The sequence below is a fragment of the Arvicola amphibius genome, chromosome 10, assembly GCF_903992535.2.
Source record: "Arvicola amphibius chromosome 10, mArvAmp1.2, whole genome shotgun sequence".
NCBI lineage: Eukaryota > Metazoa > Chordata > Mammalia > Rodentia > Cricetidae > Arvicola > Arvicola amphibius.
The window spans coordinates 99,142,191-99,166,545 of NC_052056.1; the positions used below are offsets into that span (position 1 = coordinate 99,142,191).

General features: G+C 50.0%; 1 protein-coding gene across 7 annotated transcripts in view; it reads right to left on the minus strand.

The window, feature by feature from the left end:
- Nucleotides 1-1,522: 1,522 nt before the first annotated feature.
- Iqce (IQ motif containing E) overlaps nt 1,523-24,355 on the minus strand; it is a 45,028-nt gene continuing 22,195 nt past the window's right edge. For 4 of the 7 annotated variants that reach the window (XM_038346146.1, XM_038346142.1, XM_038346148.1 and 1 more), the window contains 12 exons: nt 23,835-23,890; nt 22,413-22,642; nt 19,261-19,365; nt 18,565-18,655; nt 12,767-12,955; nt 11,384-11,407; nt 9,907-10,026; nt 9,458-9,585; nt 8,657-8,757; nt 6,853-6,936; nt 4,242-4,469; nt 1,523-3,553 (listed from right to left, as the gene is read on the minus strand). In XM_038346146.1, the coding sequence (XP_038202074.1) occupies nt 3,423-3,553; nt 4,242-4,469; nt 6,853-6,936; nt 8,657-8,757; nt 9,458-9,585; nt 9,907-10,026; nt 11,384-11,407; nt 12,767-12,955; nt 18,565-18,655; nt 19,261-19,365; nt 22,413-22,642; nt 23,835-23,890 (1,487 nt within the window). In that variant the 3' untranslated portion in view covers nt 1,523-3,422. The remainder of the gene's footprint in view (nt 3,554-4,241; nt 4,470-6,852; nt 6,937-8,656; nt 8,758-9,457; nt 9,586-9,906; nt 10,027-11,383; nt 11,408-12,766; nt 12,956-18,564; nt 18,656-19,260; nt 19,366-22,412; nt 22,643-23,834; nt 23,891-24,355) is intronic. The other 3 variants (XM_038346143.1, XM_038346144.1, XM_038346145.1) reach the window with 3 other exon arrangements.

Sequence of the window (24,355 nt, forward strand, 5' to 3'; positions counted from 1 at the left end):
TTCCTTGGTGCTGAAATGGACCCACGAAAAGCTCCCACTGTACTATGGTATTTTATAAAACACCAGGCACAGGGCCCTGGCAATTTCTGCTCAGCCATCAGGCAGTTTAGATGGACTACGGTCTTGGTGGCTTCTGACCAAATCCCTTTCAATGCTCTGCATGCCCCGTGATAACACGGCATCAAGAATGCACCGAGGGGCTGGTAGTGTGGCTCAGTGGTAGAGCACTTTCCTAGCTCACACTACGACCCAGGGTCCATCCTTAGTGCCACACAAAAGCTTACTATAGGTTTGTTCCCCATCCACACTCAGCTTGCTGCTGCCTGTTTTGCTAGCTTTGGGAAGCCTGGATTGTACCAGCCTCCTCTCTGTCTCAGCTGCATGTGGTGTGGGTGGAGGTGAACCAAGGGCAACAGAGGGCTGTGGTGTTCCTGGATCTCGCTATTTCGCTGGGGTGGCGTCTTCAGGATGGTGGCTCCAGTCTATTCCTGGTTTTTGAACCAGAGGCATCTTCTTCCCCCAGTCATGGGTAAGAGGAACACCATCCCACAGGGTCCCTATAAGTCCTGTGTCCCAAGCCCAACTGGCTTCCTGAGCACTCTCCAGAGCCGCCCAAGGCCTCCACCCAGCACCTCCTTGGTGTGAGTGGCACCTTCACCTTTCCAGCTCTCCACATAGGACAACTGGCACAGGGCAGGGTCAGCAGGTTGGTTGCTGCCCACCGGGTGGAGTCATGGTCTAACTTTTCACGTCAGTGTTTCAGTGGGTCACGAAGAAAGCATGGGTTCTTCCAAAGTTGGACAACCTACCAGACATCAGAGAAGTCTCACAGCTGCTCTTTAAGATCAAGGTGATGTGAAGGTGTTGCCGTGGAAATAAAGGCACAGTGACGTCACTTACCCATCTCAAGTGCACATACCTGGGCCTGCTTGGTCCTGAATGCTAAGGTCTGAGCTCCTTTCTTTCTGGAAAGGTCTCCACTCCTAGTCTCCCCCAGGGATGAATTTTTCTACTTCCTACCGCCCCACGTACAGTTCACAGACCACAACTGGCTGGGTCCTGGACCAATCACACTCTCAGCAGGGTTGGCCCAGCCCAGTCTCTGGCTCCTCTTCTCATCCACAGCCCCTGGCCATTGGCCTACAGCTCACCCCACCCACAATCTCTGTAGTTTGGGCTTTGCCAATGGCCCTAGCTGGCCAGCCACATGCTGGAGGACTTGTGCCTCTGAAAGCAAGCCAAGCACAAGAAGTCTGCCTGTCTTATAGACCAGGCAAAGTTCAAAGCTGGACTGACTGGCTGAACTCCTAGTCCCAGCATTTGCTCCTGGGGAGCCAGCAGCAGCTCTCTGCTCTGTTCCTAGGTCTCACAGAAGTTACCTCACTCCCACCCCCACCCCCAGGTGCTCTCTGCTTCAGACCAGCCAGGGGCAGCCTGCTGTACCAATGGGGCTTGGGTGGGGAACACAGGACACAGGACACCGGCCAAAGACAGAGGCTTGAAGCACCATCATTTACTGAGGTAGCTTCAAGACAGGGTTTACCTTTAATAGATTAGCTGCTGCACCAAAGGACAGGAGGGTCATAGCTTTCCTGTTTGCAGGGACATGTTCTCAGAAAACTCAAGTGCAGGGGCTGATCTCGACTTCACTGTCCACTGGCCAGGTTGGCTGCACAGATAAGCCTCAGACCTACAGACCCTGTCCCCTTTCCTGAGGTGGGGGAGGCCAAGGTAAAGACACCCACCCCGTACCCCCGCCCCCCACCAACCTAGAACTCCTGACTGTTCATGCTCAGAACACTCAATGCACAAATGGCTGTTGTTAAATAAGAGACAGAGCAGCCACATAAGGACCCCTGGCCTTGGGGAAGGTATAGACACAAGAGGCACCTTCTTGTGCCTGAGTGGATGAATCTGAAGCTTCAAGTGGTAGGTAGCATCAATCACAGGGAACACACCCATGTTGTGGTAGGGAGGCAAATCTACAGAGGGCTCCACTTGGCTGCCACGTTGGTAAAATTACCAGTGCACGGGGAAGAAAACTAATTTGGCGGACAGCCCACAGGCCAAGTACATAAAAACTGAGCCTGCCAGGGTCCTGGCTGAGTTGTTTTTTGCCCCCTGGTGGAGAAAAGGGCTAGGCAGGTGCGCTTGGTCCCATCGCAGTATTAGGGGCCCTTTCCCTTCCCTGGGGCAGGTCGACAAAGTTGGGTTCCATCTTCCTGGCCTCTGGCCGCCAAGCCCAGCTCCCATCCTGAGGGTCTCATGCCCAGCCTGCTGTGTGCAGCATCAGGTAGGTGTTCTGTGGAGGACGCCAGCAGTAAATAAATGGTCCCTAACAGCAAACCTGGTGTCCCCACAGGCCTAGTCCAAGAAGGAACTTTCTAGCACTAGGTTTTGCCTAAGACAAAAGCCAGTTCCATAGGGGCAGAAAGTCCCATCCCCAGTGATCTATGGAGACAGCCTGCAGTCAGTCCCACAGCCATGACAGGGAAGCGTGGGCAGCAGACCTGAGCTACACAGAGCCTGAATACTCCTAAAACCCTGCCCAAGCCCCAAACCCCTCATTCTCACCCACTAACAGCTAATTTCACAAACTGGGACCAACATCTCAACTACTGGCTGCCGAGTAGGCCAGGTGGCACTGGTGGCTGCAGATGCCTCTGCATACCCAGGTGACAGGGCTGTCCCTAGGTCGACACTGGAATTTGTTCTTCCCTGAGACTTATCTCTTCTGGGATGGTGAGCTGACTCCTGGCCCTGCTCTCCGTCTCCTCTCTTGGTGACCTGTAGCTCTGTCCTCTTGCTGTCTCTCAATACCTGCCGAGCCACTCCATGTCATACTGCCAGGTGCTCTTCAAAGAGTTCATCCTCCCAAAGGGAAGGAGTTGGTGGGGGGTAAGAGAAAGGGGAGCAAGAAGCCCATGGGACAGGGGCCTCATCTGGGGACCCTGATGTCCACAGCTTCTTGCTGGCTTTGATATGACTGCATTCTGCTGAGGGGACAGGAGACTTAGTTGTGTGACCTGTAAGGCACTGGGCAGCACAAGAGGAGGAAGGCTGCATCTCATGGCAGCTGGCAGTGCCAAGGTCAAGGGCAGGTGGCAGACTCTGCAAGAGTTCTAGTCTTTGCAAGACTGCCTGCTGCCCTGATTTGGGGTGGATATATCTGTGGGCACTGGAAACACATGGGCTGAAACCAGAGTGGAAGTGGGAGGCGGCTGCCTGCCCTTCCCAGAGAGCAGTGTAGAGCCACCAGGATCCCCCAAAGGCACAGGCACAACACGTAAGAAAACCGATGGCTGAGGTGTTCCCGAGGCAGGACTCTTTCCCTAGCAAGATAGGTCATCTTCTCAAATTCAGTTAGCAAGTCCTCTAACCTGTTCCCACAGCCACCTCACCTGGAGGCAATGACTGGGGTCCTAGAATGGGGAGGGGCTTTTCTTCCTGGGCAGAAATGGCGAAAAGATAATATCATCTGAGTCGTCGGAGCAGACATCCTCCTCAGGAGGTGGTGACACCGTGAGCTGTAGTCCTGGGGGAGAGTATGCCACTGCAATGAACCGGGAAAGGGAGGTCAGCCACGTGGAGCCAGTCACAGGTGTAGACAGCTGTGAGCTGTGCACTAGGCCATCAGCAGTGCCCCAGCCACACAGCCAGGGACCTTCAGAGCCCACCTGCACAGCCCTACAGAGCCTCTTGCTAGTTCCTATTATTGGGATAGTCTGGCCGCTGCTGACGTGAAAACACATGCAGGCCTGGGGTGGTGGTGCACTCCTGTAATCCCTGCACTTGGAAAACTGATGGAGGAGGATGGGGATGATCACAAATTTGAGGCTAGACTAGGCTATACAATGAGTTTGAGGCCAGCCTAGACTACACAGTAAGATTAGCTCGGAAAGCAGGGCGGTGGTGGCGCACGCCTTTAATCCCAGCACTCGGGAGGCAGAGGCAGATGGATCTCTGTGAATTCGAGGCCAGCCTGGTCTACAAGAGCTAGTTCCAGGACAGGCTCTAAAAAAAGCTGCAGAGAAACCCTGTCTCAAAAAACCAAAAAAAAAAAAAAAAAAAAAAAAAAAAGAAAAAAAAAAAAAAAATTAGCTCCGAAAACAAAAAGGTGCAAAGGGAATCAGAACCGAGTGGCCACTGTGTATAAGCAGGTCCTAGCTGAAGTGGCCCCGAGCTGCCTGCCCGGTCTGATGAGGAGCAGGGATGGAGCACAGGGGACAGAGGGGACATACCCAGGGATGGCTGAGCACTTCCGGTGCTGCTGCTCCTTTCTTCACACACATCCAAGCACATAACATCTGTCATACTGGACTGAGGCACAGCCTCCAGACTGGATGGGGATGGACAGTCCCAATGGCCACCCTGGGGGGAGTTGGGCACCGAGGACTGTGAGGAGGCAGGTCCAGCTGCAGCGGTCTCTCTCAGCGCCTCCTTGAGACAGAGCCCCACTCTTACTGCTCCTAAAGGTGAGGGGGAAATGAAATGTTACTGATTTGAGATTTAAAAAGAACAAGATCCCGACCCCACCATGCAACCTGACTTGGCTGTCTACCTCTTCTCCACAGTTCCTACAAACTGCAACCTCAGGAAATCTACTGTATTTCATAACCTCTGTATGTGTAAACATTGAGTACCATGGTGCAGAAGTAGAGGTCCAAGGACAACCTTTGGTGGGGTCCAGAGCTTCCACCCTGTCTGAGACAGGTTCTCTGTTTGATGCTGGGTTGCCCCTCCACAGGAATTCTGGGACTGCAGAGGCAAACGACTGTGCCTGGCTTCACACGGGTGCTGGGGATCTGAACTCAGGTCCTCAGGCTTGTGCTCAAGTGCTTCACCCACTGACACACTTCCCTGAATCCTTTTTCTCCCTAGCCTTTTTGTTTTGATTTTTGCTTTGTTTTTTAGATAGAGGCTTGCCATGTAGCTCTGGCTAGCCTTAACTTATGATCCTCCTGCCTCAGTCTCTAGATTCCTGGGATTTTAGCCTGTGACACTAGGTGTTGTTTCCTTTTCTTCCTCCTTCCTGACCTTCTCCTCTTTAAAAAGTTGTTTTATAGCTGGGCGATGGTGGTGCACGCCTTTAATCCCAGCACTCGGGAGGCAGAGGCAGGCGGATCTCTGTGAGTTTGAGACCAGCCTGGTCTACAAGAGCTAGTTCCAGGACAGGCTCCAAAGCCAGAGAAACCCTGTCTCAAAAAACAAAAAAAAAAAAAAAAAAAAAAAAAAAAAAAAAGTTGTTTTATGTGTACAGGTGTTTTTGCCCACATGTGCATCTGTGTACCAAATGTATGCAGAGCTATAGAACAAGCAGGGGATTTGGATCCCTTGGTACTGGAGTTACAGACAGTTGTGAGCTGCCATGTGGATGCTAAAAACTGAACTCAGGCCCTCAGCAAGAGCAGCCAGTGCTCTTAACCAATGAGCCATCTTCCCAAGCTCCTTCCTTTTATGAGACAGTCTCATGTAACTCAGGCTAGCCTTAAAGTCACTATGTGGCTGATCTAGACCAGCCCATCCTCTTCCCTTTGCTGGAACTGAGGGCAGGCTCCTCTACATTCAGTTTTCTCTAAAATCACAGTCAAGGCCTGGTTGTGGCTGTGATGTCTGTAAGCTCACGGGGTGGCAGACACAGGAAGACTGCCAGGTAAAGGCCACCCTGGGCTATGGAGTGAGAGCCTGTCTCAACAACCAGCCAACCAATGGACATCCCAACACAGTCAGCTCAAACAAGGTGCCATTCACTTTCTCACATGGATGTATATCCAGGGGGTCAGTACCTGTGGAGCAGTGGATGCTTCTGGACCAGTCTATACAGGTGGATAGATCTGCCATTTTAAAATCACATTTGACAAGAGGACGAAATGCACAATAAACTTTTTAGCCCTGACCAAATAAAGGTCAGCAGACACAGAACCTGGTGAGATCAGGACAGATAGCTTTTTGGAGAACAGTCTAAGCCTCTAGGGGCCTGGGGACTGCAGGCTGGCGGTGGCTTTGGGTTCTGGTGTCTGTGTGCCTGCCTTCTCTGAAATCCAAGGGCTTCTGGCTCGGCTCACTGCGCTTTGCAGAGCAGGGTTTGGAGAGAACAGCAAAGCCCATGGTTCTGCAGCTCTGACACAGCTCAGAAAGTGACAGCTGAAGTCAATGTATGACTTTCAACTGTGACAACACGCTAAACATGGTGTGGCAGGAGGGTCTCCTAAATGGACTCCTATGGGGACCCTGGGAACTGAAGAAGAGTGATCGATCCAGTCAGAACCAGCTAAGGGTTGGGAATATGGCTCAGATGTACAGTACATGTCTACTACCCCCAACTCTCACCATGACAGGCTGAAAATGTGTCAATGGTAGAGCACCCCTTACTATGGGGTTAGGGTGTGGCTCAGTGGTAGAGCACCTGCCTAGAATCCCCCAGTGAGGGGCTGGGGTGTGGCTCAGTGGTAGAGCCCCTGCCTAGAATCCCCCAGTGAGGGGCTGGGGTGTGGCTCAGTGGTAGAGCCCCTGCCTAGAATACCCCAGTGAGGGGCTGGGGTGTGGCTCAGTGGTAGAGCCCCTGCCTAGAATCCCCCAGTGAGGGGCTGGGGTGTGGCTCAGTGGTAGAGCCCCTGCCTAGAGTCCCCTAGTGAGGGGCTGGGGCATGGCTCAGCAGATCACTTCTCTAGCACCTCAAAGAAAACAAAAACAGGAGGGAGAGAGCTACTAGAGAAGGCCAGCCAGCCACGGTCTCTGGGTGAGGTTGGAATCAGAGTCACAGGCTTGTCTTCATTGTGTGCCTCTTCTGCCATCGGAGTTGAGGGATTGCTCAAGGAGGTGCTACCCTTGCTACCACTGCCACACGTTTACCTGAATAGAACTGCAGGGCTGCTGGCTCTTCTGCCTCATCTTCGGCCTCGGTAGCCTCCCCACAGCTCTCCTTGCTGACCTTCCCTGAAGGACCCCATTCTGTGTAAGGCATGTCAGTCCTGGGCAGGACCAGCCCACCCACCCATTGTCCCAGCAACCACCCACCCACTGTCCCAGCAACCACCCACCTTCCTGTCCCTAGCAACAAGCACTTCTCGGACCTTGACAGCCTTCCTTAGTTCCACCTCTGACACCCAAGGGTTCAGATGTCTCTGGGAAGCACCAGGTGACTCAGCTCCCTGGGGTGTCACACGCATGGACAGAACCTCAGCTGAACTTCTATTTCTTTCTTTTCTTTTTTTAAAAGATTTATTTATTTATTATGTATACAACATTCTGCCTCCATGTATGCCTGCATGCCAGAGGAGGGCGCCAGAAATCAGTACAGATGGCTGTGAGCCACCATGTGGTTGCTGGGAATTGAACTCATGACCTCGGGAAGAGCAGCCAGTGCTCTTAACCTCTGAGACATCTCTCCAGCCCTGAACTTCTATTTCTAACATGATCTCAGTCCCTAGCAGCCTCATCAATGCCAGTCACAGTGAGGTACTGCTGTAGCGAAGGCAGGAGCTGGAGGCACAGCCACAGAGCAGTAGAGTCCATGGGCTAGCGGACTATTGGTCTGTTTAGCCCAGCTCTCCACTCATGAGGAGATGGCCCACAGGCAGGGGCCTACAGCAACTGCGTCTCAGTGTGGGCCTGATCTCATAGCTGGGAACACAGTCTGCCTGGACCCTGGACTTGATTTTTGTGTGTCTATATGAGTGCATGCATGTGTGTGTTTGTGTGCATGTGTTCGTGTGTAGGCAGAAGCCATTGTTAATCTTAGGTAGCGCGATTTCTCAGGTGCTGTTAACTTTGTCTTTTATTTTTTGAAATGGGGTCTCTCCCTGGCCAGGAATTTGACGATCTGGCTAAGCTGGCTAGCCAGTGAGCCCCAGGGCCCTTCCTGTCTCTACCTCTCCAGCGCTGACATAACAAGCACATATCACCATGCCCAGGGGTTTTACAGTGTCGGGCCTGGGAAATGAACACAGTTCCTTTACCAACTGAGTGATCCTTTTGAGCCAGCCTAGGGCTTCTTTACCCAATGCTTTGTTGTTGTTTTCTTTTATTTATTTATTTTTTATCATTTTATTTTAGAGACAGGCTCTCTGTGTAGCCCCGGCTGTCCTGGAATTCGCTCTGTAGACCAGGCTGGCCCTGAAACTCACTGAGATCTGCCTGCTTCTGCCTCCAGTGTACTGGGATTAAAGGTGTGTGCCCCCACTGCCACCTTGTTGTTGTTGTTGTTTTCAATGGAACCAGGGCCTCACATAGAGTGGAAGAAGTGCTATACACTATGCTACATCCTCAACCAGCTTTGGGGCTTTAACAGAGCAGACAAAGGAATTGTAAGCAGTGTTTCCCTAAGCAAGCAATCAGGAGAAACCCCCAAGGAGCCCTGATGGCTAAAGAAACAAAAAGTCAGGAAAGCTTTGACTGCACGGTTTGGGGGGTACTTGAGAACACAGGGTCCATGCCGCGCGATCACTGGTGCAGTCTACTGGCTCAAACCCCAGCTGTGGCCCCAGAAGCAGTGGAGGAAAGGCAGGGTCTGGTTTTCCAGAGTAGATATGAACTCAGGCTGGCTGAGGCAGCTCACAGTGGGGACAAGCCCCTTGCATTCTTACCCAGCCTTCTTTTGGCTTAACCCTTGGAGGGCCACCTCCCCCTTGTGGTGGAACCAAATGAAAGAAATTACCAGAAGAAGCTGCTAGGGAAGGTGGGGAGGTGGATCCTGAGGGTGTGGATGAGACAGCTTCCCTCTGAGCCGAGACGGCGAGCCCTCTGCAGCAGTTGGCACTGGAAGACAGAAAGCTCTGGCTGAACCAGGGGCTGGAGAACACAGATAATCTGGCCTGCCTGCCACAGCACCAATCCACGGGGCAGCAGCCACTTCCACAGGCGAGTGTGCCTAGGCCTTGACAATGCTGGCCCTGAGAGTCTATGCCCTCGGCTCATGTATTCAAGGCCCTGCTGAACCCAGGGTCTTTCTTTTTGTTCTGTTTTGTTTTTTTGAGACAGGATTTTGATTCTGGCTGTCTTGGAACTTGATCTGTAGACCAGGCTGGCCTTGAACTCACAGAGATCCTCCTGCCTCAGCCTCCTGAGCGCTGGAATTCCAGGTGCGTACTATTGTGCCAAGATGCATTTTTCTTTAAAAGGGACAGACTGTACATTAGCCCAAGTTTATGATGCCCACACACTAATGGGCCCTGTTCCACCCGCTGTCCACACACCTCCTTGCTTCCCCCATCATGGAGACAAGTTGTAGGATGGTCTTCTCTAGAGGGTGAGAGCCTACAGCCTACCCAATAGCGGAAGTGAAGCTAGGATATCCCTAAAGGCCTACCAGTTGCTATGGTGAACTGCCAGGCCATGGCTCACACAGTATCATGACAGCACATCATTGTGAATCCCACAGGAACTCTGGGTAACACCAAAATGGGTACCTCCATCCCCTGAAGTAACAGCACAGAGATGCCTGTGGCCCCCCACTCACATGAACCTGGCCTGGGCCAGGTATCCCCGGAGGATGGACTGGATGACAGTGATGGCCTCCTCTTGTGCTGGGCTGTCTTCAGGCTGGAAGGTGGGGCTTGGGACACGAGATGTGGGAGAGCTCTGCAGCTAATGACAACAGGAGAAAGAACTGTCTGGGGCCACCCAGGTGTCCCCAAATGCAGCATGCAAGTATCTGGGGCAGGAGGGGCGTGCTTTCCAGCTGCACCCCCAACAGCGCTCCCCAACACCAACAGCGCTCCCCAACAGCGCTCCTCATCAGCAATCCTGGATGTGTCAAAGGGACCACTGCTGGGCTGCCCCTGACACGGATGGGTGAAGCACCAGGCACATCTGCCCAGCTAGGAAGATGAGAAGGCTGCAAAGAGCTTGAGATTCCTCTGCTGAAGAAGGGCCGAGCAGCTGGTGTCCGTCCAGTCAGATGGTTACCTGGTTGGAAAAGCTGGGAAGGCCCGGCAAGCTCGGAGACCTGGAGTCTGGGGCTTTGTTGCGTAACAGCTTAGAACGAGCTAGGTGTCCCCTGAAGGCCGCTTGGAGCACAGTTGCTGCCTGGCAGGAAAGAGGGAAGGACTCAGTTTCTAGAAGACTAAAGGGGAATGGAGAAAGCTCATCCTGCGGTGTAAGTTCAGGGGTATGACACAGCGCCTCCCGCCTGGCCCTCCTAACCCTACATGCTGGCATGTGCACATGTACCAGTCCACAGGGAGGGAAAGGCACAAACCAGTCCTGAACACAGTCCAATCAGGGGCTAGGACAGTTACACCAGCTGCCAATATTAGTTCAGACTTCACACGTTGTTTCTGCTTTTTGAGTCGGGGTCTGGCTACGCAGCTCTGGAAGACCTCAGTGTGTGCTGAACCTCCTGCTTCTGCCGCCTGAGTGCTGGGATTACAGGTTAGGGCCACAGTGCCTGCCCTCCGGACTTCACACACTGGGATGTCTTCACAGCAGGGTGGACCTGCTGCATCTACTTCCTTTCACGCACATCCTCCAGTCACAAAAACTACAGAAAGGTCTTTTTCTGCTTTTAAAGTATTGGTGACTGAGCCCAGGGACTTGTGCATGCTGGATAAGCACTCTACCTACATTAAAAGTGTGCTCAGTGGTAGAGCCCCTGCTTAGAATCCCCCAGTGAGGGGCTGGAGTGTAGCTCAGTGGTAGGGCCACATCTAGCATGCAGGAAGCCCCAATAACAAATATCAGTCTCTTATTCCAATTTCACGGCCACCATAACCTGTTCTCCTTCCTGTCAGCTCTCCTGTTGGGACAACCCTACTTCCTTCCCCAAGTGTCCCATGGGAACATCTGGGCTGCAAGATGGCAGCTCCAGTCCTCAGACCCTCTCAATTCTCCCTGCTTTACAACATGTGTGTCCTGGCACCTGTGGCTGAGCACGTGGGATTGCTCAGCTATGAACTGGGAATGGGAGTGGGGGAAAGGGTGTGCTAGGAAATTTAAAAAATGTACAGATTACTCTGGTGTTCATTTTATGTTTCTGTTACTAGAACATTTTAAACTCTGTGACTGTGTTTGAATTCATTTCCTGAAAACCAGGACTTAAGGAAATGCCTTTAAATATACTTGGCTGGGCTGGAGAGATGGCTCAGAGGTGAAAAGCACTTTCTGTGTAAGTGTAACACCTGAATTTGAATCCCTCACACTTCCATAGAGTCAGGTGTGGTCACATGCGTCTGGAACCCAGCACACCTGAGGGGTAGATACTGAGGCAGCCAGCCTAGCTTCAGGTTCAATGATGAACCCTGTCTCAAGGGAACAAGGCCTTCCTCTGACCTCCATGCACATTGGCACCCCTTACACAAGTGTGTGTATCCCCCATGTCCTCTTCCCCACAATCTCAGGTTTATACCACAGTAGTTTAGAAACCGGTGAAATTGACCTGACTTACCTCATCCAAAGCTGCTTTTCTTTTCTGAAATAAGGAAATTGAGAAATGAATTAGTGTGAGCAGAGTGAAGTCTCGACAGAGGCTTCCATTCCTTAAAAGAATGTTCTAGTCAGTATCTCTGATGGTTAATCTCACTGTCAACTAACTGGATTTAGAATCACCATGGAAACACGCCATTGGGTGTGATTGAGAGAGGATTTCCAGATTGCATTAACTGGGTGGGGAGACCCACCCGAAGTGTGGGTGGTGCCACGCCGTGGGCTGAGGTCCTGAACCTGCACAGAAGGGAGAATAGAGCCAAGCACACTTGTGCCTCTGCTGCCTGATGGTGGACACAATGTGACCAGCTGCCTCGTGCTCCTGGTGCCATGACAGGACCAACAAACGGTGGCCCAAATCTACCCGTCTGTCCTTGAAGTTGCTTCTGGTTGACAGGTTTGGCACAGCATCAAGAAAAGCAGCTGACGCTGTGTACTGCGGTGCAGCAATGGCTGCTGGGATGTTTCCTTCAAGTTTATCACACACGATGATGTTCACGCCCACTCTCACCCTCTCTAGCGTCTACTCCACTTTCTACTTCTCCATCTGCGACAGCCAACAATGGAAGAATGGGCACAGTAGGCGAGTGGCTTCTAAGACTACCGGCAAGTTCTACGTGTGGCGCAGGAGGCCTGCGAACCTTCTTTTGCCAGAAATCAATGACGTGTTCAGTAAGATGACAGCCACAACGGCAAGAGCAGAGGGGCTCTCGTGACCACATCTGGGACAATATTAAGGGGAATAACATTGCAACTAACTTTAAAAATGATTCAATAAATAAAAGAATCTGAGCCCATGTTAACTCTCTTCCCATGAGGGAGAGAGGGAAGCAGGGAGGGGCCCTTGTGTCCTACTAGAGGGGGATAATCCAATAATCACTTGCTCTGGAACTGGTATCTACTCAGAAAAGAAAGCTTTCCTGTCTACTCAGGAGCATCTGGATCCATGTCCAATGCTGATCAATTGCTATTTATACCAGGGAAACTGGCTGATAAAAGATGGAACTAGAAACACAGTCCTGTGGCCATCCAAGATGGCTGAAGCTAGGTCACTGGACTGTTACTAGTTTGTTTTTAGAGAGGGTCTCCTGTGGTTTAGGCTGACCTTGAACTCCTGATCCTCTTTGGTACTGAGATTACAAGCATGTACCACCTCTCCTTTCAAGGTGCCAGCACTTGCGCCCCCCCCCCCTTCTGCAAGCATCTCACTCTAAACACAATGGATGACTGCTGGTGTGGGGCTGGGGGAACGCGCTGAATGGATGTGCAAAACACACTGGGTCACAGAGCACGTGAACGCCACGCTAGATATTCTCTGCAGCTGGACATGGATCAGGAAGCTCACCTTGTGTCTGTGGGCCTTCCACTGGGCCTGCAGGGTTCTGACAGCGGCCTCTCTCCTCTCTTCAGAGCATGGGGCGGGGGACTGGCAGCCAGCCCCCTTGTCAGCACTGGTGGGGGAGTCGGGCTCATTGTCAGAGTCTGGCTTGGAGTGCCTGCTGCAGGGTGATGGAGAACGGAGCTCTGGGAGGGCCTGCAGGAAATGAAAGGGGGCCAGCAGCGTTAGTGACGTCATCAGTGGGCTGCGGACAGGATATTAACCAGGATATTACAGGCCTTGCTCATCAGACAGTAGACTTAATAAAACAAAGTCTGAGGCTGGTGCAGTGGCAGTCTTTTTTGGGCTCTTTTTAAAGATTGATGCGGTATGATAAAAGTGGGATTTGGGAGATTGAAGTGGCAGTATTTCCAGCAGGGCTTTTGGCAGAAAATGTCGCTGACTGCTAGGTCGTGTTCTCGAAATCTGCCCACCAGGGTTCTTCTCAATAAAATCCATATTACTGGAATATTCTCTCCTCACATCAAAAGGCAGGGTCAAGGCTGGGGAGACAGCACCGTCAGAAGAGTGTTTGCTGCACTAGTGTGAGGCCCTGAGTTTGCTCTTTGGCAAATATGTGGAAAGTCAGGCATGGTGGCGTGTGCTTGTAATCTCAGCACTGGAGAGGCAGAGACAGGCAGAGCCCAGAGGCTCGCTGGCGGGCCAGCCTCGCCTACCTGCCCACGTGTACCCTACTGCACACACATTACAGGCAGGTTCAGTGGAAGAGTGTGCTACACAAACAGTCTTCCCAGCCATGGGCGAGGATAAGCACACCCAGTAGGTAACTGAGGCCACAATGTGTCAGTCAGCACTGAAACTAAGATCTTCATTTAGTCTAAGATGTGGGACAGATGGGAGACCTCAGGATGGGAAGGGTGCTCCTGTGAGGGAGGCTGAGTAGGCACCTCACAGGCCCAGACACATCCCACCCATCTCCCTGTGTAATCTTCACACTTCAAGATGTCTGTTCTTTCAGTCACCCAGGACCAGGAACCCAGCAACTAGGATGCCCTGTGGCTCAGCGGTCGCTACAATTGTTCAAACCAGCCGACTTCATGCTCAGCCATGACATGCTCTTCATGGCCTGTCCTCATAGTGAAGGCCCCGGCTCTGTCTGCGGTAGATTCCTGCCTGAACTCATACATCTCTTTTCAGTTTGTTTACTTATTGTCTGTGTAGGTTTGTGTGCCTGTTTGTGCACGGAAGCTGGAGGAGGCTGTCAGATGTCTTTCTCTATTCTCTTAAGAAAAAAAAAAATCCCTCATTGAATCTGTATCTAGGCTGGTAGCCAGCAAGTCCCGGCTATCCTCCTCTCTCTGACCCAAGTGTCTTTATGTGTGTGGAGCAAAAGTGTTATTCCCTACTGAGGCATCTCCCAAGCTCCTGGGGCTAGCCTTGAGCTCTCCATCCTCCTGCCTTGGCCTCTCGAGTGTTGGGATCATTGGCCTGCACCACCATGGATGGCCCACGAAAGTTTATCTATTATGCATTCACATATCAAGCCCTCCTGGAGCGAAGACTAGCACAGGAGGTTAGCCCGAGGTACTAGTTCCACCTATGCTAGTGTCGGTGTAACACATGGGACAGATTAGAAAGAGGGTACATATCAGTTCCCAGAAACGAAAATGTCAACGGCCCGGGAAACAGGGACCAGAGGGTCTCTTGCTGACCTTTTGGAGATGGAGAATACCCAGGTGACCTTCACAGCTACAAAGCCTCTGCTGAGTGACAGCAAGTCCTGAGACTTCCATAAAAAAAAAAAAAAAAAAAAAAAAGGAGGAGAGGCCTGCTGCCATAGGCCTGTAATCCAAGCATTCAAGAAGCTAGACAGGAGAACTCTAAGTTTAAGGACAGCCTAGGTAACTCAATGAGATCCTGTCTCAAAACATACGAAGGCTAGAAGTATAGTTTGGTGGTAGGGCACCTGCCTAGAATCCCCCAGTGAGGGGCTGGGGTGTGGCTCAGTGGTAGAGCACCTGCCTAGAATCCCCCAGTGAGGGGCTGGGGTGTGACTCAGTGGTAGAGCCCCTGCCTAGAATCCCCCAGTGAGGGGCTGGGGTGTGGCTCAGTGGTAGAGCCCTGCCTAGAATCCCCCAATGAGGGGCTGGGGTGTGGCTCAGTGGTAGAGCCCTGCCTAGAATTCCCCAATGAGGGGCTGGGGTGTGGCTCAGTGGTAGAGCCCCTGTTGTGAAATAATTGTTTAATTATGTAAAGATGTGTTGCTGTTTTACCTTGCCTGTTTAAGGCACCTGATTGGTCTAAATAAAAAGCTGAATGGCCAGTAGTGAGGTGGAGATATAGGCAGAACTGCTGGGCAGCTAGAGTAAGTAGTAAGGAGGAATTTAGGCTGGGGTAAGAAAGAAAAAGAAACTCTAGGGAGACGCCAGGAGTCAGCCAGTCACACAGAGGAAGCAGGAAAGTGGGGCATACAGAACGAAAGGAAGGTAAAAAGCCCCAAACAAAATGTAGATGAATAGAAACAGGTTAAATTAAGTTAAAAGAACTAATGAGACAAGCCTAAGCTCAGGCCAAGCATTCATAATTAATAAGTCTCTGTGTTATGATTTGGGGCCTGGTGGCCCAAGAAAGTAGGCTATCTTTGGTGCCCAATGTGGGGGCCGAATTTCCACATAGGGCCCGAGGAAGCTGAAAAAACAAAACAAATCCCTGACATAGCTTCCTAGCAGCCTGGTTCTCTGAGCATACAGAGGTGCAGCTCGGCCACAAGTGAGCACTTGAGCAGCTGACACGTTAATTAGAAACAATAAGCTAAGTAAAAATGCCTGCCACATTGTGGGTACCAATTTCCTAGAGCTCAGCAGTTAAATCAGATCACGGATAAACACAGCTCCTGGTTAAATGCAGCTCTCAGTCAGACCCACAGGGCATAAAGCTCGCCTCACACAGATCTGAGCAGGCCAGACCAGCCACCAGTGCAAAGCCACAGGTGTACAATAAATCAGGTCCAGACGGAAAAAACTGAACAGTTAAAAAACAGTTTTAAAAGGTGTGTAGGGGGGGCTGGAGAGATGGCTCAGCGGTTAAGAGCATTGCCTGCTCTTCCAAAGGTCCTGAGTTCAATTCCCAGCAACCACATGGTGGCTCACAACCATCTGTAATGAGGTCTGTTGCCCTATTCTGGCCTGCAGGCATACATGTACACAGAATATTATATACATAATACGTAAATAAATATTTAAAAAAAAAGGTGTGTAGGCACTAAGAAAGAAAAGCAAATGGGTATAGTCATAGTAAAAACTAAATTTAAAAATAAAGATGGGAAATACACAGGGAATCTAGATCTTGTATGGTGTGGTGACTTTACATCTTTTGAATGTTGGTGAGTGAATGACAGCTGCTGGAAGACACTGGATTATAAAAGGAACTGCTGAATTAAACCATCCTAGATACTGTAGGGATGCCTAAACTTTAAAATGGAATTCAGAAAACATATTGAGTTGGGTCAGAGAGGTTATGTTTTTGTGTCCTCAGGAAACAAAAAGCTGTGGATTCCTTCAATAACAGAGATCAGGTTTGATCAGGGGAGACCTCTTGAAAGTTCTGGCTGCAGAGAAGAAGAAATAAACCAGGAAAAACTACAAGAAAGGTGGCATACATGCTGATCCCTGTGCAATGGGAACATTCAGAGACTGACAACGTCTCCAGGACTTGACCACTGTCTAATTTTCTCAGGGTTCCTCCAGGATGCCATTACCCCCAGACAAGAGGAAGCAGTCTAGAGAACAGGACACTCACATTCAGTAGGGTGGGTGGTTTTTGGTCATTTGGTGGGTTATGGATATTTGTCATCATTTAGGGGATTGTAGGAATATAGGGTAACTATTAGGTAAAGATAAAAAGACTATATTAACCTCAAGTATTTTATATTGGTATGGATTTTGGTATATTGATACAAATTTAAATTTACTTTTGTTATACTGTATATATGTTTCTACTCTTTTGGGGGGTATTGTGCTTATGCAGCTTATTTAAAAATTTAATGTATAATTAAGAAATGCAGGTTAGTAGTTGGTCATCTATAACAATCAAATTTGTAGTCATGTTAGGTATGCTTTCAAGGTTAAACAGGTATATTTTATATAGATAGGTAATCTTCAAACACTTCAGAGGCCTACAGAATATAGCATTTATGGTGTTTAATAATGCAACACTTTTCATGACGAGACACATCTGTAACTAACAGTACCAATCTATTTCATAAAGGGAGAGATGATGGGAATCAAAGAACCTCTATACAGAGTTTGCTTTCATTGTGGCAAAGCTAGTCATTTTGGCAAGAAACTGCCCTTGCCTTGACTGCCAACACTATACTGTACAAACTGGACAAGCAGGACACAAAGGAAAAAAGACTGCCAAACTTTGTCAAGATATGTGGGACAGTCTTTCAAAATCCTGGTTTACAGAAAAGTCTCTCGGATATTCTAGGCCTTTAAGGCAAAGACAGATGACCCAAAGTTGCAGAGGAACCTTGGGTGACTGCCCAGGCAACCAGCTGCTTCTGTCATTTCTATAGTTTTGGAAGTTGCTTGTTCTGCTCTTCCCGCTTATTTAGGTAATATATCTTTCTCAGGGCTCTGATGTAGCTGAAGACAAGATAGTTATAGATTTTCTTGTTACCAAATTTAGAAAAGAAACTTACATAAGAGGTTAAAGTTTATAAGGCTGAGACATAAAACTTTAAATTGTTTATCTAAGAAAATGTTTTGAGGTCTAAAAAGGTAATTTTGTGTTGGTAATACAAGTTAGCATAGATTACCTAATAGGTAAATTAGGTACACAAGTACACAACTTTGGACTCACCAAGAGAGGATAGATAGAATATTTTCTCTTGGCCGGGTGGTAGTGGCACACGCCTTTAATTCTAGCACTTGGGAGGCAGAGGCAGGCAGATCTCTGTGAGTTCGAGGTCAGACTATTCTACAAGAGCTAGTTCCAGGACAGCTAGGGCTGTTACACAGAGAAACCCTGTCTCAAAAAACCAAAAAAAAAAAAAAAAAAAAAAAACCCAAAAAAACAAAAAACAAAAAACAAAAAAAACGAACCCCCCCAAAAAGATTTTCTCTGAATCTGCCAAATGCAAATGGACTGAATGACTACTGTAAATGTAATTCTTCCTGTTTTTATTGTATTTACCATGTTAAAGTTATTGTATTTATAAAGTTATTGTATTTACCATGTTAAAGCTAAAACCTTTCTTTTTATTTAGATAAAAAGGAGGAAGCACCTGCCTAGAATCCCCAGTGAGGGGCTAGAGTGTGACTCAATGGTAGAGCACCTGTCTAGAATCCCCCAGTGAGGGGCTGGGGTGTGACTCAGTGGTAGAGCCCCTGCCTAGAATCCCCCAGTGAGGGGCTGTGGTGTGGCTCAGTGGTAGAGCACCTGCCTAGAATCCCCCAGTGAGGGGCTGGGGTGTGGCTCAGTGGTAGAGCCCCTGTCTAGTATATATAAAGCCCTGGGTCCAGTCCTACAAAACCAATGAGACAAATACGGGGGTAGGAGAGACAGGGAAGTTGCAGCAAGATAGCTGCCCAGACAGTATGTTCTGGTAGTCACATCTATGCAGGCTAGGACTGGGCCATTCCTCCCCACTTCGTTTCTGGCATTCATGCCATCTCAGAGCTGCATCTGTCCTGTCCAAACTGCCTAAGACCCTAGGCCAGCCTGAGGCATCTACATTCATGGTTCGGGTTTTGGAGCCCCACCTATGCCTAAAGTCGAGGGAACAACACAGCCTATGGTACCTCATGAGTGACTGCCAGAGTAGTCTCTCTCTCTCGTCTCTTAGCTTCTTCCAGTTCTTGACACTTGTTGGTGAGAGCTTCAATTTCCTCTCTAAAGTACAAAGGGAAAAGATGATCCTTGGTCGTCATCTGGTAGGGAGAACTGTCATACAGTGGTTCAGGCAGAGCTGCATAGGGACAGGCTACAGGAATGGGCTTCTGGTAACTGGTGGTCACCATCAACGCCACTGCAGGGGCTCTCTAAATTGTCACCTGTGTTCTAAGAGCCTTCAAGGGCAGGGCTGAGGATACTAGGCCCAGCCCTATTCCTGAAATATCGTGAGTTGGAAAGGGATCTGTGGTAAAGAGCTTGCCTAGTGTGTGGGAAGTCCTGGGCCCATCTCCAGTACTACACAAAAGAGCAAGGTAATTCTGGCATTTGGAAGGTAGAGGCAGGAGAATAAGAAGTTCAAGCTCATTTTTGGCTATAATAAGTTCAAAGCCAGAATTGGGTACATGAAAGCCTGTCACACACAAACTCAGGGCATCCCAGGGTAGGGACACACACTTGTGATCTCAGCAAATGTGGTTTGACAATTGAGTGGATGAAGTCACAAGGTGGCACACTGAAGCCAGTTTGCACTACACAGTGAGATCCTTGGCCAAACAAAATTAAAAAACACAATCAAAACACTACTTGATATTCAGTGTACTTACCTCAAAGCCTGCTCCTGCTCACGCCTCTCCTTCTCGCCTTCCCTGGCTATCTCCAGCTCCTTCTCCAAGTTGATCTTGGCCTGCAGCAGCTTATTCATCTCCACGCTGAGACAAGCAGATATCTCCATGGTCACTAGACCCAAGGCTAGCCCAGATGAAGGATGCTTCCTGTACCGTCACCCCGCTTCCCTCCTTAGGTACTGAATCTAGACAGGTCCTTGGTCCTAAGGACAGGGCCAGAGCATCTCTGAGGGTGCTAACTGCGCTGCTGACACCCCTGCAGAGGGACTGTCATAGGATAAGGTCAACATGAGCAGAAGCAGGTAAGATCCTACCCTGAGACAAGAGACCTCAACATGACAGAGGACAATGAGTGACACAGAGCCTTGCTCAGTGCAAGGTCTGAAATCAGAAAGGACCTGCTCTGTTCTGGCTTAGCCTTGGGCACTGCTGACACTCAGCCCCGGTGTCAGGTATGGGTGACACCATGGCCATGTACTCAGCCCCGAGGAAATTCTGTTTAAAACTCAGACCTGCCACTTCTTGCCAGAGAACCTGCTTCTCCAGGTCCCGGCTAATCTCCACACTGAATGTGGAGTGGGTAGAAGGGTGACTGTCACACAGTAAGGGATTTGTATGTGGTAGCTATCATGTTACCTCGCAGTGTGAACTGCAGCTTCCACGCCCGTATTAACACAGTAAGAAAACTTTAAAAAGATGTGTTTTACTTTATGTGTATGACTATTTTGTCTCATATATGGGCACCATGTGCCATGTCAGAAGAGCATGTCGGGTTCCCTGGAATTGGAGTTATGGATAGTTATGTGCTGCAGTGTGGGTACTGGGAATTGAACCTGGGTCGTCTCTGCCAAGCAACAAGTGTTCTAAACCACTGAGTTGTCTCCTTGGTCCTCTTGTGTTAACCAATTTACACAGGTGACCAATTAGACCATCTGTGGCTACGCAGAGTTTGTTACAGCTAGCCGTTAGTTCTAACAGCCACATATGTCCACCTCTGTGTCTGACCTCACATCCAAGGGACTTTTCCTTTCAGAAGGTACAAGCAGACCTCTGGCTCCCACCAACCCAAAGACTAAGAATGCCCCCAGACTGGGTGGTGGCGGTGGCACACAATATTAATCCCAGCACTAGTGAGGCAGAGGCAGGTGGATCTCTGGGAATTTGAGACCAACCTGGTCCACAAAACACGAGTTCCAGGACTGGAGAGATGGCTCAGAGGTTAAGAGCACTGACTGCTCTTTCAGAGGTCCTGAGTTCAATTTCCAGCAACCACATGGTGGCTCACAACCATCTGTAATGAGATCTGGTGCCCTCTTCTGGCCTGCAAGTATACATGCAAGCAGAACACTGTATATGTAATAAATAAATAAGTCTTAAAAAAAAAAAACACGAGTTCCAGGGCAGTTAGGGCTGTTACACAGAGAAAGAAACCTGTGTCTCAAAATCCAAACAAACAAACAAAACAAAAAACCAAAAATGTCCCTAGACAGCACCCAAAGCTGTAACGGAGATCCCCCAACTCCTCTGTACCCTGCTACCTGTGGTTTCTACCAGTGTATTCTAAATCACTCGATTTAGGGCTTTCTTTGTTCTGGTACTTTAAAAACTTCATGAAACTGTCCCATAGTGGAACACGGTATTTAAGGTAACTATAGTCACTCATATCTGGCTACAGAATAAACTGTTAATCCCTTTGGGGACAGAACTGTGGTTTTTTTTATTGCTTTGTTTTGCATTGATGAGAGCTTGACAGAAAATGCAGAAGTTACTTCAAAATAACCAATGTCATTTAGATTATTTTTATATATACTGTGTCATGCATGCACACTTGCACATGTATCATGACGCACATGTGGAGGTCAGAGGAAAACCTGGGGGAGCTGGTGCTGGCCTCCCACCATGTGGGTCCCAGGATCTAATCCAGGCCATCAGACTCGGTGGCCATTTCCCTCATCTGCTCTCAGGCCCACCGTCATGAGTACAAGGTTTCCATGAAATGCTACTTCTTACAAGGAGCCCTCCACCAACGTCCATCAATGCCCAGGAAACTATCCCACAAGGCAGCTGGGGCCCTTGCTGCAAATGGGGCACAACTGGCAGGGTTTCATCACCCTCAACTTTTACATTTTTTGCCTTCCCACAGTCCCATGGTTTTAGGGCTTGAATTTAAGATGGCCCACAAGCTAGGCAAGTTCAATACCACGGCTACATCTCACATGCGAGGCAAGATCTGTACCACTAAGTTACATCTCACATGCTAAGTAAGTTCTGTACCCCTGAGTTACAGCCCCAGAACTTGGGCTTTTGAGCTTCACTATGTAGCCAGGCTTACATCAAATTTGAGATCCTCCTGCCTCAGCCTCCAAGTGTTGGAATTACAGGTGCATGCCACACCTGGCTTCCCAGAGGGTAGGGTTTTGAGTCCTCTATCCTAACCTCTCCAACTGAACGGGGCTTTGAAAGCTGCAATCCTAACTAGCTCCTAGGTGGGTGGAATCTGAGGCCCTTGCATCCCCAACAGCTCCCAGGCAGTCAGGGCTAAGGCCCTCAGTCCAGTTAGTTCCTGAGTGGGATCACAAGGTTAGCATCCCAAGCCAGCTCATGGGTGGGCAAAAGCTGAGGCCCTGTACCTCTCACCAGCGCTCAAATGAATGGGGCTTAAGGTGGCAGGCCTTGAAACCCTAACCTCTCCATCAGGCCCTGGGCAAGCAGGGCAGGGATGAGGGAGATGTTTGGAGGGGGCAGGGAAAGGTCTGCATTCCCAACCAGTGTTCAGGCGAGTGGGGCCTGAGGCTTGCACCTGGCCCCAGGACTTCCAAGGTGGGTGGTGGGTAGGCATTGCTTCCCATACCAGCTTTTCCAGAAGGGTGGGGCCTGAGACCCTTCATCTCCAAATCTTTCAGGGTGGGCAGGGCTAGCAGCCTTGGTCACAGTTTTATGACAGCAATTTAAAAATAACTAAGACACAGAGGCTGGCCTTGAACTGGTGATCTTCTTGTCTATACCCCTCCAAGTCCCGAGACTGCAGGCAAGCGCTGCCCTCCCCGTGATATGGGTGTTCAGAGCTATGAAACAGGGATGCACTAACTCCTACAGGAAAGGCACTTTAGCCCTCCAAGTCAGTCACTTACTCTTTCTCCGCCAGCTGTGCCTGCAGTGCGCTCCGCTCCCCCTTCAGGATCTTCACGGTTCCTTGGAGATGCTCCTGGTCCTCGGACGGATCCCCTTTGGGCTGGTCCTCTTTGGACTGGTCCCCTTTGGGCTGCTTTTGCACTGAGATGTTGGATGAGGAGTGGACCAGGGGATTCGGCTTGACCAGCTCTGAAGTAGACAGCTTTGGGCTTTCTGAGGAGCCCACCTTCTGGAGGCAATGAAAGCATCTGTTAACTCTACCTCTGTGAGACTCAGGGGCGGCCAATCTCCAGTGTGTGGGAGAAGCTTTGCTGTAGGGATTGAGTCAGTAGGTTCTCTTCCCATAGTGCTGGCCAGTCCCAGAGGCAGGACACGGGTCAGAGCTACCAAGACCATATATGATGAAAGCCACCAAGGAGGGAGGCAGGCAAGGAGGACGCACACATCAGAATTCAGATATCTCCAACCCTTGTGCTTGCTGTTCAACCAGTCCAGTTCTGTCTGAAAGTGCCTCCTGTTTCCCCAGGCCTTTGCTATTGGGTCTCTGAATATACCTGGATTTCCTGTATTTCCCAGTATGCTTTACATATTAAGTATTTCCACAACACAGAAACTTCTTTCCCTTTCTGCTCTGTCTACTTTTCTATGTTCTAATTTGTCAGGACCTGACTATATTTAAAACATTCTCCCTCAGGCCTTGTACAGCTTTGTCAAACAACTGGGAAATTCTGGTTCAGAACTTTTTCTTTCAGCACTGGGGATGCAACCCATGCTGGGAAAGTCCTGAGCCACCAAGTCAGGCACAGATTCTAGGCAGGTGCTGTACCTCTGAGCCACGCCCCCAGTCATTCACTGTGGAGTCCAGGCAGGTGCTCTACCATTGTGTCATGGCCCCTGCCCTTGCCTAGAGTCTAGGAGGCACTGTGTCACTAAGTTATGTCCCTGGCATTCTATCTCAAGATCCTAACATTATGCACAGGTTTCCCAGAGCCAGACTCCTCTATGGGGCCGGTGTGGGGGTGGGGAAAGAGGAACAGCAGCTCATGTCTGCTGGCAGAAGTTAGATGAAGAGATTGCTGAAGATTTGCGTATTATAAAGACGCTTGGGACTTGCAGATGTGTGCACCAGGCTAGACCACAGGCACGCATGGTCGTACACATGCACCTGTGGCTCCAGGAAGCCTGGTGATGGGTTCTTGGGCCTGGCCCTCTATAAAATGAGGGCTGTGAACGATACAATCTCAAGCCTTGCCCAGACCTACAAGTAATAATGTCTCTCCTATGCTCTTGGTAAGGCCTGCTAAGCAACCCTATGTGCGTGCTGAGTGGCTTGTCTCACTCTGTGACTCTGATCCCCACTAATCCAGACAATGGCTGCTCCTTGGCAGGTGGGCCCAATGAGACATTAGACCCGCACTTACCTTTTCCAACTCTGCGATGCGTCTCAGCAGCCGGGGCTTGCTCCAGTCTACGTAACCTAAGGAGGGCAATGGGGTTTACGAGACAGTGCCCATGGGCCCTGTAGCAGGGCCACTCTTCTGAGACATGGACTCACTGCTTCCCACTGCAAAGACTGACAGCCAAGCCACAGACCCCACTGGGCAGGTGCTTGTCACCCAAGGGTTGCTTATCTCACGTGGGCCAGGCTGGCTTCGAACTTACTATATAATAATGGAGGACAACCTGGATCTTCTGCTCTTTCTGCTTCCATCTCCTGTGTACTGAGATGCATGCTCTATCATGCCTGGTTTATGTGTTGATGGGGCTCGAACTCAGGGCTCCAAGCACTCTAGGCAAGGACTCTTCCAAATGAGCTACGACCCCAGCCTGATGATTTGTCACTCTGCTAAACTCCAGATGCTAGTCTCACTCTTCACACCTGAGACACTCAAAGCTTGCTGTCATACTCTGGCCACTGCTGACCACGCGCTACTAACTGCCC